General features: G+C 38.4%; 1 protein-coding gene across 3 annotated transcripts in view; it reads right to left on the reverse strand.

The window, feature by feature from the left end:
- The window catches only part of NAV3 (neuron navigator 3), an 840800-nt gene that overhangs the window by 25770 nt on the left and 800886 nt on the right, over positions 1–14144 (reverse strand). For all 3 annotated transcript variants that reach the window (XM_036299344.1, XM_036299343.1, XM_036299341.1), the window contains 6 exons: positions 13968–14140; positions 12228–12381; positions 10529–10703; positions 4864–4961; positions 1445–1540; positions 1015–1183 (listed from right to left, as the gene is read on the reverse strand). In XM_036299344.1, coding sequence (XP_036155237.1) covers positions 1015–1183; positions 1445–1540; positions 4864–4961; positions 10529–10703; positions 12228–12381; positions 13968–14140 — 865 coding nt within the window. The remainder of the gene's footprint in view (positions 1–1014; positions 1184–1444; positions 1541–4863; positions 4962–10528; positions 10704–12227; positions 12382–13967; positions 14141–14144) is intronic.

Raw genomic sequence — 14144 nt, forward strand, 5'->3', positions numbered from 1 at the left:
TTTTAAGACAGAAAACATCAGTAGTGAGACAGTGAACATGCAAAAGAAAGGAGGCCCTTTCCTTTTGTTCAGGCTTCCTTCCCCTGTCGACTTCATGCTTCCCACTTAAGTTTCCAGAAAGAAATGGAAGCATTACTGTAAATTCTATTCTAAAATCTCCTTCCCTTTGAAGGTGGTAGTTTTGTTAAGAATAAATGTAAAGATAAAAATACAAAATACGTATGTGTGTATGTTCTTCCCTTTTTCTTCCTATTTCTCTTCTGTATTTTCATTTAGCTCTCATTACACACCCCAGCTGTACAACCACTTAAGCTTTTGGAAAACACAAATTGTGATATTTAGCAAGGGATTAAGAAGTAGAGAAACAGTATCTCCTTTTTACTTACTTAATTACCTTAATCATAAAATCAAATATTGACACATTCCTATGAATTCATAGTATATATAGATGTACTCTGATTCTTTAACATGAATGAACAAGAAATTATGGACATAAGCATAATTTAGATATTCTATTTGCCTATAATTAATCACATCATCCAAAGCAAAGAAAACAATTCCTCACTCTTGATTACTAACTTCCATGCGCTATCCCCAATGGGTATTTATTGGGTACACATATTTTAAAATCAGAGATGTAGTGATGAATACATTACTTTGGAACAAAAAAATACATGTTTTGAACCCTCCCAATGTGAAAGATGGTAATGGAAGAAACCTAGCAACTTGAAATTGCTTAAATCACATTCCCTTTTTTGTAAGTCCTGGAGAATTTTTAAAATTGCAGTACAAGTTTCACGTCCTCAAATCCAAAGGATTTCATTTACATGGATTTTAGTGTTTTATGTAGGATTTCTGTGTTTAAAATGTAAATACAGTTCATTTCATACCAAAACTATCAAAGTAGTTAACATAGTTTTCAATATGAAAATATGAAGGAAAACTACCAAAAAAAAAAGTAATGTTGGTTAAAAAAAAAATACAATGTGCTTTTCCTTTCCTTTTGATTTTTACCTTTCAGGTTCACAGTGATGGTGTTGTTATCTCCAACAAGGTATCCACAAGGCAGCAACTCAGGCACTTCTAGGCTATGGGATCTAATTAAATCCCCTATGCAGTAGCTAGCAATGCAGTCAGAGCTCAGACCAAGGCTAGCAGATGTATCAATTCGAAACACATATTCCTAAGAGGTACACACAAAAACAGGAAGGTCAAAACTGAGGTTCGACTCGTCAACCAAAAAATACAAAACTCATGGGGATATGAAACTATCTGTCAAGAATTTTAGAAATGGGCAATATAAAACTAGTGTGGATAGAAAGCTCTCCTTGATATTTGAAATGAAGGAGAGTAAAAGCAAATATGTCTATGCTATTAAAGCTAAGGGAAGTATCCAAAATGAAACACATCTGAAAATTAATAGCAAGATATTTGCACAACTTACCTTAAAGAGACGTCTAATTACACCATCTAAGACATCCCACTTGGTTTTTCCACTAACACCAATGGATCCTATCAAATACGCCTGAGACTTCTGGTCCTACATAAGAACAAAATAAAACAAGATAAAAACCCACCTGTGTGCCTTGTCTTATCACTACATTTGCTACTAAATGTATGGATGTAGTGATGATTAAGACTAATATACTTATTAAGCCTATGGGTTTTATAGTAACAGATACACACAGTGGATTATGTAAAATAAAATACACCCCAACAAACTAAGCAACCAACCAAAGAAAGAAAGAAACAGCAATAGCAACAAAAACAAATAAGAGATTAGATGAAACGATATGGTCAAGGAAAACGGATTCATGACCTGTTCAGTAGAAGGGAAAGGGCCAGGAGAGAATAGTCTTCCGTTTTAATGCAGAGGGTGCATTCCTGGAGAGAAGCAGCTTGGTAGGAAGGAAATGGTGATAGAGATGGAATAGAACTATATCATATGAGTCCTAGAACTTCATCTTACTATTTTTGTGATTTTATCTTTGTTAAGCCTTTTTTAAAGTTATTCACTTAGATTATCTTTAAAATGTAATCCAGCTTTAAAAATAATTTTTCCATGGTAGTATTGCATTCATATACTAACAAAATAGGTCCCATTTTGAATTTATCAGAGTAGTCATGATTTCAAAGGACTTGCAGGGAATGTACAGGACTCATTTTAGCAAGCAAAGAATCCCTTTACAATATAAACAATGGTCCCAAATTTATCATTTTGGTGGGATGGGATTTTGAGGAATTTCTACATATATTGGAAAAGTAAGCAATTCAAAGTTTATAGCCTAACTGGAGCCTCTTTCATGACAAATGGTTATGTGAAATAGTGATCATGACACCAGTAGATAGAATTAGAAAGCATTTAGATTACAATCTTGGGTCTAGTCACCAACTGCATACTCCCTAAGATGTGGTCAAATAATAACTAAGTCAGGTATTAGAAGACATGGATTCTACAACATACAACATCTACCACAAAATTAATAAATATGACCACAGGTGAGTCACTTAGTCAGCTCAGAGCTCCAATTTCTTCATCAGTAACATTTAACTCTATGAGGGTGATTATCACCATTATTTAGATATAAACTGATTAAGAAGCCAATACCTTTATCATAAAAAGTTGATAAATTCACAGCAAAACCACTGTGATCTTTTTTATTATTATTACTACGATGGATTAAATGTTGGTATTCTCCTCCATACAGCCCAAAAATTCATATTAAAGCCATAATCCCCAATGTGATAGTATTTGGAAATAGAAACTTTAGGAGGTAATTAGAGTTAGATTAAGCAATTGAAGTAGGCCTTTCATGGTGGAAGTAGTGGTCTTATAAACAGGGAAGAGAGTGATCTCTCTCCTCCAGTACACACACTGAGGAAAGGCCATGTGAGAACACTGTGAAAAGGTGGTGGTGTACAAGTTGAAGAGCGAGCCCTCATCAGGAATCAAATGAACCAGCACCTTCATTTTGGACTACAGAACTGTGAGAAAGTAAATTCAGCTGTTGAAGTCACCCAATCTATGGTATTTTGTTACAGCACTCCAAGAAGACTAAGAGAACTACTTTCAATTTTCAAAGACACGGTCTTTTAGAATTCTTTTGAAAAAGAAAACTTGTTTTCCAGTGTTATTGCAACCCAGTCAAAATGGACACGGATACAATCCTATACAACAAAGAGTTAACATGCTAATTAGACCAGATGGTTGCACGACCTTCCAGAACGACCTGTCTGAACAACCAGTGGGTGGTGGGGGTGGGGGCGAGGCCAGCGAGCCTGCACCACCAGCAAGCCATGGCAGTCCCGGCATCCCCCCTTCTGCAGAGATGGCGGGAGAGGGGACTTGCGGTCCTGGTCCTGGCGCCACACCTTCTGCAGAGGTGGCCATGGGGAGCGGGCCTAAGCTACAGTTGGATATCCCCCAAAAGCTCCTGGGCTGCCAAAGGGATGTTTGAATGCCAGCTTAGGCCTGATCCCCCAGGGAGCAGGCCTAAGCTGGCAGGTGGACATCCCCTGAGGGGTTCTGGACTGCGAGAGGGCACAGGCCAGGCTGGGGGAACCCCTGAGTGCACGAATTTTTATGCACTGGGCCTCTAGTGCCTTATAAGCAGCTGCTTTTAACTTAGAGGTAGTTTAAAATTCACTGAGATTATTATAGTCTTTCACTGTAAGACCCACTTCAGGAAATCAGACCAAAATCTGCAGCTAAAGCAGAAAGTTTATTCTTGGGATGTTTGCTCAGTATAAAAATTCTCACTTTCTTTTAAAATTTAAATAGTTCCATTATTTAAAAATTCTGAAGCACTTTTTGTTTTACTGCTTGATTGAAAAGGATTAGATTCTTACAAATTTGTTTTCTTGGCCACTCAAATACATTTTCAGCTTGAAATATTATTTTTAGTTTTAAGAAAAGGCTAGAGTCAGAATGACATTGTCAATTTGAAGGCAATATTTGATTCCAGAAAAATTAAAATATTTGCCTAATCAGCTAAGGCCTTGCTTCAAAATGATACATACAAGAAGGACAAATAGAACTTATCATACTGAGTTCAGTAGAATATGTCTTTCCAATGTCTAGGATATTTATCTAGCTTACTAGAGGCCTGATGCACAGATTCGTGCACTGGTGGGGTCCCTCAGCCTGGCCTGTGCCCTCTCACCAGCCGAAGATTGGGCCAAAACTGGCAGTCTGACATCCCCTAAGGGATGTAGTAGTACACCAAGTGGCAGGTGGCTGGGGCAGAGGCTGAGCCTGGGTCGGGGACGGCCCTTCTGCTCATCCTGGCCCCACTGCTCCTGCTGCCGCTGCCACTTGGTAAGCTCGCTGAGCGGCATTCCTGCTGTAGGAGCATACTCTCCACCAGGGGGCAGCTCCTGCATTGAGCGTCTGCCCCCTGGTGGTCAGTGTGCATAATAGCTACTGGTCAAATGGTTGACCAGTCAAAAGGTCGACCAGTCACTTAGGGTTTTATATATATAGATAGTCTCTTCTTTGCACAAAGGTCAAACTGACAGCTGTAGCAATATGTTACTGAACATCATAAAGATCACCTGTATTCTACAAGTGAAACCTGTTGGATATTTTAGATGAATGTTTATGACAAAGAAGGCAACTTTTTTTTAAGTTTTAGAAATAAGGGTCGCTGACAATCAGTGAGGATTCAGTGAGTGGACATGACATACTGAGACACAGGTTTACCTATATGATGGTGTCATTTTTTCCAGTCCCTAATTTTTCTGCTTCTATAACATATTAAGGTAATGCCAAGACAAACACTGCTAATAATATGTTACAAAATACAATTGATTCATGGTCATTCTCAGCCTTTAGAAATAAAGAATTTAAGATTAAAGAAATACCTTTGCATGACCGTAGCCCTTGCTTATGGAGACTATAATTTTCACACTGCGTCCATCTTTATGTCCGCTTGCATCACCAGCATCATCTAGCAAAATATCTACCAAATTAAAAACACACAGACACACATCAAGTAGAGTCATGTTAGCTCAATTTATCTGTTATCATTGTTTTCTCCCTCTGTTAGTTTTATAATTCAATGGGACTGGTTAGCTTTTCTGCTTCCCAAATTAGCCTGATTGGCTTAAAAATCTTAGCCCTTAAGAAGCCGAATTACTGTGGTTGGGTTAAAGTTTTCAATCTAAGATTTTATTTCGGCTACCAAATATCTTCACCCAAGTGCTGGGCCATGGCCTTTAGATGAGGAAATGAGGGGTTTCCTTTCCTATTACACACTGGTCTGAGTAAGCAGCATAATATTCAGTTACCATTATAACTGTGACAAACTGAAAAGCAATCTGATTTTTCAATCCAATCTAAAGTATCCAAGCTCAATATCCATATAATTTATAAATGCAAAGGTTTGGAGATTGACTGTCAACTGAAATTATTTTCAAGCATTTGGCACTTATCCAACTATATCACTGCTTATCTTATATCTATAATTATGATACTGTGATTGAATTTCAACCATGGCATTATACTTACCTTCAGAAATATGTTAATTATCACTCCCCTGTACTCTTTATGCTTATAGCTTCAAAACCAGAATATTATTTTTAGTAGTCAGCTAAGAGTTACAGAAGCATGATAAAGCTAGCTAACCTTTAAAGCTCCAGTCCTTAAATATGATTAAAGATAATTTTCAAAATATATTATATAAGATTAATGTCTAATTTGGAGAATTATTAAGGTAAACTATCCCAAATATATGTTTTCCTTTGACAATGATGTTATTATAGAGCCATATTTAATATGAAGACAGTGTTCTGTGGATGAAGAAAACTCAGTTACGTGCTGAAGAGCACATGTGTCTGGTGACAGGAGGACTCAACTGCTCTGACTGTAATTTTATAGAAACAAGGGCTGCCATCATAGCATCATAGAATCAATAATTTAATCAAATAGCTTCTGAAAATGTAATGGTTCCATTATCTTAATAATGAGGAATATGCAACTTTGCAAAGGAAGGAGCAAAAAAAAAAATCCCTTAAGACCATAATGAAAAAGTAGCATTCAGAATTTGAAGACTATGAAGATTTTTGCTAGAAACTTATTGTTTAAATTTTTATTGATGTGTGTGTGTGTGTGTGTGTGTGTGTGTGTGAGAGAGAGAGAGAGAGAGAGAGAGAGAGAGAGCAAGAGATTTGTTGTTCCACCTATTTATGCATTCATTGGTTGATTCTTATACATTGAGTGGCCAGATTATTATGACCACCTCATCAGTACTTCATTGACACTTCCAAAAATACTGAATATTGAAAACTTCCTAAGCAAATACTCTCAAAGTTTTCTTCTTCTTCTTCTTCTTCTTCTTCTTCTTCTTCTTCTTCTTCTTCTTCTTCTTCTTCTTCTTCTTCTTCTTCTTCTTCTTCTTTGCATAACTAATTCACTTCATTGTACTGATTAGGTGGTCATAATAATCTGGCCGGTCATGATAATCTGATCACTCAGTGTATGTGCCCTGATGGGGGATCGAACTGGAAACCTTGGCATTTCGGCAGGATGCTCTAACCAAATGAGCTACCTGGCCAGGGTTGGAAATTTTTTAATCATCAAAGACTATCTCCCTTACTGGAATTTAATTATTTTACCAGATTACTATTCTCATAGTCTCTCACTTTTTCACCTATCCCACTAAAAAATGAAACTCTTCCTTAAGTGTCATCTTAATTCTCTTGCTCCTTTTCTCAGAAGTATACAGTGGTTCACTAATAGCTGTTCATACCTAAATTTCTCATAGTTCATGACCAAATTAACTTTTTAGTACTTTGCTCAATTATTTATAAATGTTGATAAATATGCACAAACATTGATTTTACACATAAAATATATCAGAAACTGTGCTGAGGATTGGAAATAAATACCAAGGTAAGAATGTATACTACAAAAGTATACAAGATAATTTCATAATGTGCTAAGTGCAAGAAATGAAAGGCACAGGGTAGTGAAATAGAGTAAGTGAAGGGAGTCTGCTCCAGACAGGTAGGTAATCTTGGAAGGCTTCCAGGCAGAGGCGGTGTTTAAAGCTAAGACCAGGAGGCTGAGAAGTGCTATGCAAATGAAGACCTAGGAAAAGAGGTCCAGTCAACACAGACAAATTCAAGTCTTGATGAATGAGCTAGGTGTTCAAGGAATGGATAAATATTTGGGATGGCAGGAATGTACAGACTAAGGAGAGAGTAGGGAATGCATGAAAGGATGTAAGGGCCAGCTCGTGTATGGCCTAATAGTCCATAATAAGAAATTTCATCTGATTTCTGATCTACTTGTCTAGTTTGCCTTAGAGCAGGGGTAGGCAAACTTTTTGACTCGAGGGCCACAATGGGTTCTTAAACTGGACCGGAGGGCCGGAACAAAAGCATGGATGGAGTGTTTGTGTGAACTAATATAAATTCAAAGTAAACATCATTACATAAAAGGGTACGGTCTTTTATTTCAATAGTTTTATTCATTTCAAACGGGCCAGATCCGGCTTGCGGGCCGTAGTTTGCCCACGGCTGCCTTAGAGGATGTTATTCATTTTATATCATGCTTACTCTTAAAAAACAGACTTAAAATATAAAATGTCTCAGCAGTAGGGTAAATATTTGTCAACAAGTAAGTGACTAATTATCCTTGGCTCTCGCATATGTGGCTACTGAAAGCATAATGGTTAAAATCTCAGGCACTAGATTCATCCAAACTTGGGTTCAAAAATTAGCTCTGCCAGTTATTAGGTGCGTGATTTCCAACACATTATTATAGTCACTTTCCTAAGTCTTGATTTCCTCATCTGTACAATGGGGCTCAAATAGCATCTGTTTCATAGGGTTATTGAGAGAATAAGAGATAATGCGTTTAAAGCCCTTTATTCTCAGTATTTAATATTTTTTTTAAAAAATTGATTTCAGAAAGGGAGAGGGAGAGATAGATAGAAAAAACAATGATGAGAGAGAATCATCGACTGCCTCCTGTATGCCTCCTACTGGGGATTGAGTCCCAACCCGGGCATGTGCCCTGACGGAGAATCAAACTGTGACATCCTGGTTCATGAGTCAATGCTCAACCACTGAGCCACACTAGCCGGGCGTACAAATTTAGCTGTTCTATATTACTTTTCTCCATGTGTTTATCCTAACTATTTCTATTGATGGTGGAAGGAGCATATCGTGACTCACTATTGATGATGGGAGGAGCTATCGTGACTCCTATTCCCAGTATATGTTAGGCTGACCACCTGAAGAAACAACTCTGAGGAAAAACAAATCCCATCAAGGTTAAGGGTCTTCTAGGTTATTTTTATGGAAAATTAGTTATGGTCCTCTGTAAACATTTTGAGGGAAGAATAAAAAGACCTGTTATTTTGATTATAATAAAGTGAAATTTTGACAAAAATAATAAAAGGCTTTTCAAACTTCCATCTTTACGGATGTACGGAACCTGTGGTATGTTTCAAGATCTGGGCGTCTGTCAATGAGCCTCTCTCCTGCCTACTTCCTTCTTTTTTTAAAAAAAAGATTAAACATGAACCGTAGAAAGTTTTCTGCTAAAATGTTCCAGCCTAGACACACTTCTGATGTCCAATGTTGAACTCACTAAGCAAGAGTGAAGGCAACATCAATGGACACAGAAATTCTAAATTTGATTTCTTTCATTTTATATTTAATCTTTATGAGTTCTAAACATTCCTGGACATGGATTTTAGTTTCCCTTTTATATGGCTGTTCTTTCTAAATTGCCTTTGATACTAACCTTGCCTTCTTCAAACCTGATCATATTTCTCTAGGATAAAACAAAACTATGCAGTAGGCAGTGAACTCCTGCCATTAAGCCACCCTGTAAGGAACCAGCCCCTGCCTTTCCTTGGGAGTCCAGCCATGACCACACACAGGCACGGACTGCCACTGGGTGTGGGTCCCGCTTCACTTCCCTGTCAGGTTCATCACCAACAAGCCAACACATAGGATTTCCTCAGAGTTCTCTGATTCTATATATTTAAAGTTCTTGTTCTTTCTTTTTAAGCACCTTTCAAAGAGTGTGGATGAACCTCAGAGACAATTCATATGTTCAAGTTATTACCATATTTCCATAGTTTTATTTATTTATTTTTTTAAAAAATATTTTTATTGATTTTTTGCAGAGAGGAAGGGAGAGGGATAGAGAGTTAGAAACATCGATGAGAGAGAAACATCGACATGCTGCCTCCTGCACACCTCCTACTGGGGATGTGCCCGCAACCGAGGTATATGCCCTTGATCGGAATCGAACCTGGGACCTTTCAGTCCACAGGCCGACGCTCTATCCACAGAGCCAAACCGGTTTGGGCCATAGTTTTATTTTACCTGTTAATTTGTCAGCACATTTATTACGACTTCTCTCTGTTTTGTCTTGGCTACTAGGATTTGTTTTACATGATGGTTATTTTCAGAATTGTTTTCCTTTCCCCAGTCCCTGCCAAAGGTTATTATAAACATTGTTTTCCTGAATTTCAGGGAGTTCCTACTTGCTTTTTGATGAGAAGAAAGCAAGTATGCATTGAGACATTCAGGGAAGATCTATTAGCAGAATTTTCTTAAATTCTGATATTGTAAAAGCAAGAGATGCAGTTGATTAAAAATGTCATCAATATTAGTATGCGGTGTCTCTGGCTTCCTTCTTCATTTTTGTCATCATCTTCTTCTATATTTTAGTGTAATGTGGGGCAACTCCTGAAGTTTCTCAGTCCTATAAATCCAGTTACCCGGGAACATGTATATTATTGATTATCAAGCGTCACCTGGTGGCTGTACTTTGCAATTACCACAGATTCGCTCGTAAATCTTTCCTGAATGAAACCTTATGTGCATAAAACAATTCAATGCCACAGGAGCAGTTATACTAGTATTTTGTAACTGACTAGATAATCAGCTATTAAGACAACCTTATGTCACATCATTCTATTTTAAACTGAATGAAACCGTACCCTTGTTCCATCATGAGTGCCACTGAATACAAGAACAGAACGTTTAACAGAGCTGCAGATTAAGTGATTAGCATCACTATGTTCTCTCAGCAACATCACGCAAAGTCCTCTAGTCAAATTTAGGAACAGGTCCTGATGCCCTTGTAAATGGGCTCTGTGCATTCCACGCACTATAAAATTGCATGGGGTTATTAGTGTTATATTCATGAGCACTAATGATCATCAAGTTCCTTTATCCTATTACAAATGAGAAAATGGAGAAAGTACTTCTCAAAAAGTGATATATATAAACCATATCTCTAAGTCTTTCACTCTTTCCCAGGGAATGTACTTTTAAAACAATAACAAAGTAGAATAGATTTACAAGAGAAAAATAGGACTACTTCTGAGAATTAGAGTGCTTACATTTTAAGAGGGTATGTGTGAGAGTAGTGGTGGGTAAGGTTCTCCAAATTCCAGTATCCGCCACCCCCCACTGACCCCACACACACACACCATCACCACCCTGCCCCAGCTGAGTCATAGGAGCACTTTGATTCAGGCAGGTATGCGCGTACAGTCACCTGAGGTAACAGACTCTGTGATGTTCAGATTGTTTAGAGAAAGTCCCAGCGACTGCCGTGAGGACGAGGAGGATGTGCTACTTGAGGATTCTGAGGATGGCCGAGCAGGCTTAGCTGTGTTACCAGTTTCTGCCTTCAGCCGATCATTTTCAGCTTTCAGTATTTCAATTTCATTCTTTTGTGAAGATGGGAAACATGAAAAAAATTGAATAGGTTTGATTGAGAAAATGGTATCATCTCTTTTATCAGAGTTAATTAGATGTTTACTAAATAAAGCATGCAGTCATATCCTATATAATAAAAGGCTAATATGCAAATTGAAGGAACAGCTGAACAACTGGTCACTATGATGAGCACTGACCACCAGGGGGCAGACGCTCAATGCAGGAGCTGCCCCCTGGTGGTCAGTGCGCTCGCACAGGGGGAGCACCACTCAGCCAGAATCCGGCTCAGGGCTGGCGAGTGCAGCAGTCGTGGCGGGATCCTCTCTGGCCTCGGCAGCAGTGCTAAGGACTCCTCAGGGGATGTCTGACTGAGGGGTGTGGGCCTAAGCCATCTGTTGGACATCCCCCGAGGGCTCCTGGACTGTGAGAGGGCGTGGGCTTGCGAGGGCACGAATTTCACGCACTGCGCCTCTAGTGTTAAATAAACAAATATAAATTATGAAAACAGACTTTCTCCCAAAAAAGGAGAAGCAATATTTTCTTGTCTTTCATATATTCAAAAATATAGACACACTACCCATTATAATTTCAATAATTATTTTTTGAATATGTCAGATGTTTTCAGGATATGGCCGCATTTGAGAACACTATAATTGAAGACTTCATAACATTTCTCTTTTTTATTTTTATCTCTTTTACATTTCTCATTTTAAAAGTACTGTTAAAATCTCATAGCAGATGACATTTGTAACATTCTGAATTCACAGAGAGTTGAAAATCAGAGCAAAATAATGCAAATAAGGTGATTTCAAATTACTTCAGAATCCTAGCTAACATCTGAAAAAGTTTTTGTTCCTTCAAAATGGGGGCATGAGGCTCTCTAAAACAACAAAAAGCTTTTGATGAATGTACACAGCGGCAGATGAATCTGCTCAGCAATGAGCTTTTCTCCCTCAGTCATCTGCGGTAGCAAGTGATTACTGGTTCACAATAATAAAATGAAAACTTAGTCTGAGCACAGACTGAGTCTGAATTTAGCCCTCAGATGCTTCAAAAAAAAAATACAAAAGCTTTATTTTTACAGATGGCATTCGACATCACTTTTACTTTCAGATTTAGAAAGCTTGAGTTATATTTCTATAGTTTTCTCATTACTTTTGTTTTTCAGTAGAAAATAGGTAAAGGTATTTGAAAGTCAGATTTCAAAAGAGCAGGAAAAAATCCAACATAAGGGCAAATCACAGAAAAGTGAAGAAGCAAGGATTATAGCTGTCTATAAAATCTTAGCTTCCAAGTGCATCCAATCACCTGTAAGTGTATTGAATGGTCTGCGTGTGCAACTGACCAGTTTGTTTTCCCACTTCCAACATCCGAGATTTCTCCATTTGGTAATAAAAAATAAGTTACAAAGACTGAATAAACAGAGTACATTTCCATAAAAAGGTGTGCAGTGAGATTTGTTTTTGTAAATAACTGAGAGACGGAAGTAAGCAGTATTGTCCACCCCTCCACGCGTTCCTTGCATCAGCACTGACCTGCATCCGGTTCATGGCCTCCCGGATCTGGTCGAGGTGATGGGCCGAGCTGAGGGCCTCCAGCCGAATGTCTGTTAATTTTAATTCCTTTTCTCTGAGCTCACTCTTCAGCTGCAGAATTATCTCTGCCTCAGCCTCAGTGCATTCACAGATGCTGAAAAAGGAGACAAACACAAATGGGTGGTTGGGGGAAGCCAGATGATTAGGAAAAGCAATGTTTCTCTTGAAGACTGGACTGTAATATTAACCAGCAGGGACAGAAATTATTTGCTGCTGGCAAAACCTAGAGAAAAGGAGAAAGGGTTTTATACACAGTAATACAGTCATGGGTTCACAATTGGAAATAGGAACTATCTTTTTCTTTAATCTTCTCTTCCTATTTTCTGAAGTATGAAAACAGTCTATTATTACTGTATATAAAGTGACCCCCAAAAGCCTCTTGTTGCTGAAATTTATGGGCTGCAGAGCCATAGTGATATTACATTTCATTCTACCCTTTTCCAAGGGACTGAACTCTCTATTTGCAACATATGAAATATTCTTTTTTAAAGAAAAGTTATTATGTTCTTAAAATGTTGATTTCTTGTTTTATAAAATTGTGCAAAGAATAACCTTATTTGCCATAATACCATCTTCAAGTTACCATGAAAATTCAATATACAGATTGTAGGAAATAAATCAGAGAGATTAGTTTTGAACATGGAAATAATGGATGAGTGTTATATAATCCTCCTGCTAGGCTCAGCTGACTCAGGGGATCACAGCTAATGAAGCTAAGTCACAGATTTCAGCCCATAAAAGCGGGCTCATCGAGGGCTGCTGAAAGATCATATACATTACATCCTCATTGTTGTTCTGTTACTGTTTTGTGGACACCTTTGTAGAAAATATGTCAAAAGAACTTGTTTTTCAGCTGATATCACTGTCATTTAAAATGTGAGAACTAGGTTGCTGATCATAAAATCTTAGTGTGTTCTTGCTTCCTCTGTGAGCTATGAAGTTTTATAGGATGCACAAGTGTCTTACGTGGTCCTTAGTGGCCCTGTTCTATGTGACAATTCTAGGCTAGTCTTGTCATGGGCATATAAGGAAATCTGATTTAAATGCTATCTAAAACAAAGAGGAGCACCAGAGCACGTTTGTATAGTCTACATTCTGTCTTGTAAATTCAAGTGGTGGGCTACGATAAAAACGCTACGCTGGATTATCTCATACAATTAAGGAGAATGGATTGCGGTTTGGCTTTAGGAAACAAAATTTTGCCTCAAAACCAGAAAGACAGAGGAGGTTTCGATTGTTGAAACGCATGCGAGTGGTTTTAGAAAAAGCAAAAGCAAACACCGTCTAGGTTAGAATCTGGCTCTTTGCAGCTTTCATGCATCACACTCCGTTTTACCGGGATCTATGCTTGTAGATGACAGGGCCATTGCGACGTTTCTTTGGTGGCCAGACAAGGGGCGACCTGTATTTAACGCATAGTTAGACAGATCCATGGACAGGTGCAGGTGAAAAGAAGTGAGAATAATAACTTAGGAAGGTGGAGAATGAGACCAAGAAACACTCAAATTCTAATAGACGAAACGACTGAAACAAACGCTGTCTGGCATTCTAAGGAGGCTGTGAAAAAGGCTGGTAAGGAGATGGTGTGGCAGCACACCTGATGACCTTTCGAACACAAGTATGGGGTAGGCCTGAAGTTGGGTAAAAAATGTTCAGCATTCTGCAGAGGGAGTGACTTACGCCGAGGCCGACTGCGAGGGCTTCATGGATGCTGACCCACCGTCACCAGTGTTATGGGGCAACTTGGGGGATGCTGGAAGAGATGAGTCCGTGAGCTCTTCAATGTCCGAATGTGAGGAAGGAGGCTTGGTGGACTTTTTCTTCCCAAAGGCTTGTTTGAATGAGCTTCTCAGCTGA

Source organism: Myotis myotis, unplaced genomic scaffold (assembly GCF_014108235.1).
Source record: "Myotis myotis isolate mMyoMyo1 unplaced genomic scaffold, mMyoMyo1.p scaffold_m19_p_3, whole genome shotgun sequence".
Classification (NCBI taxonomy): Eukaryota; Metazoa; Chordata; class Mammalia; order Chiroptera; family Vespertilionidae; genus Myotis; species Myotis myotis.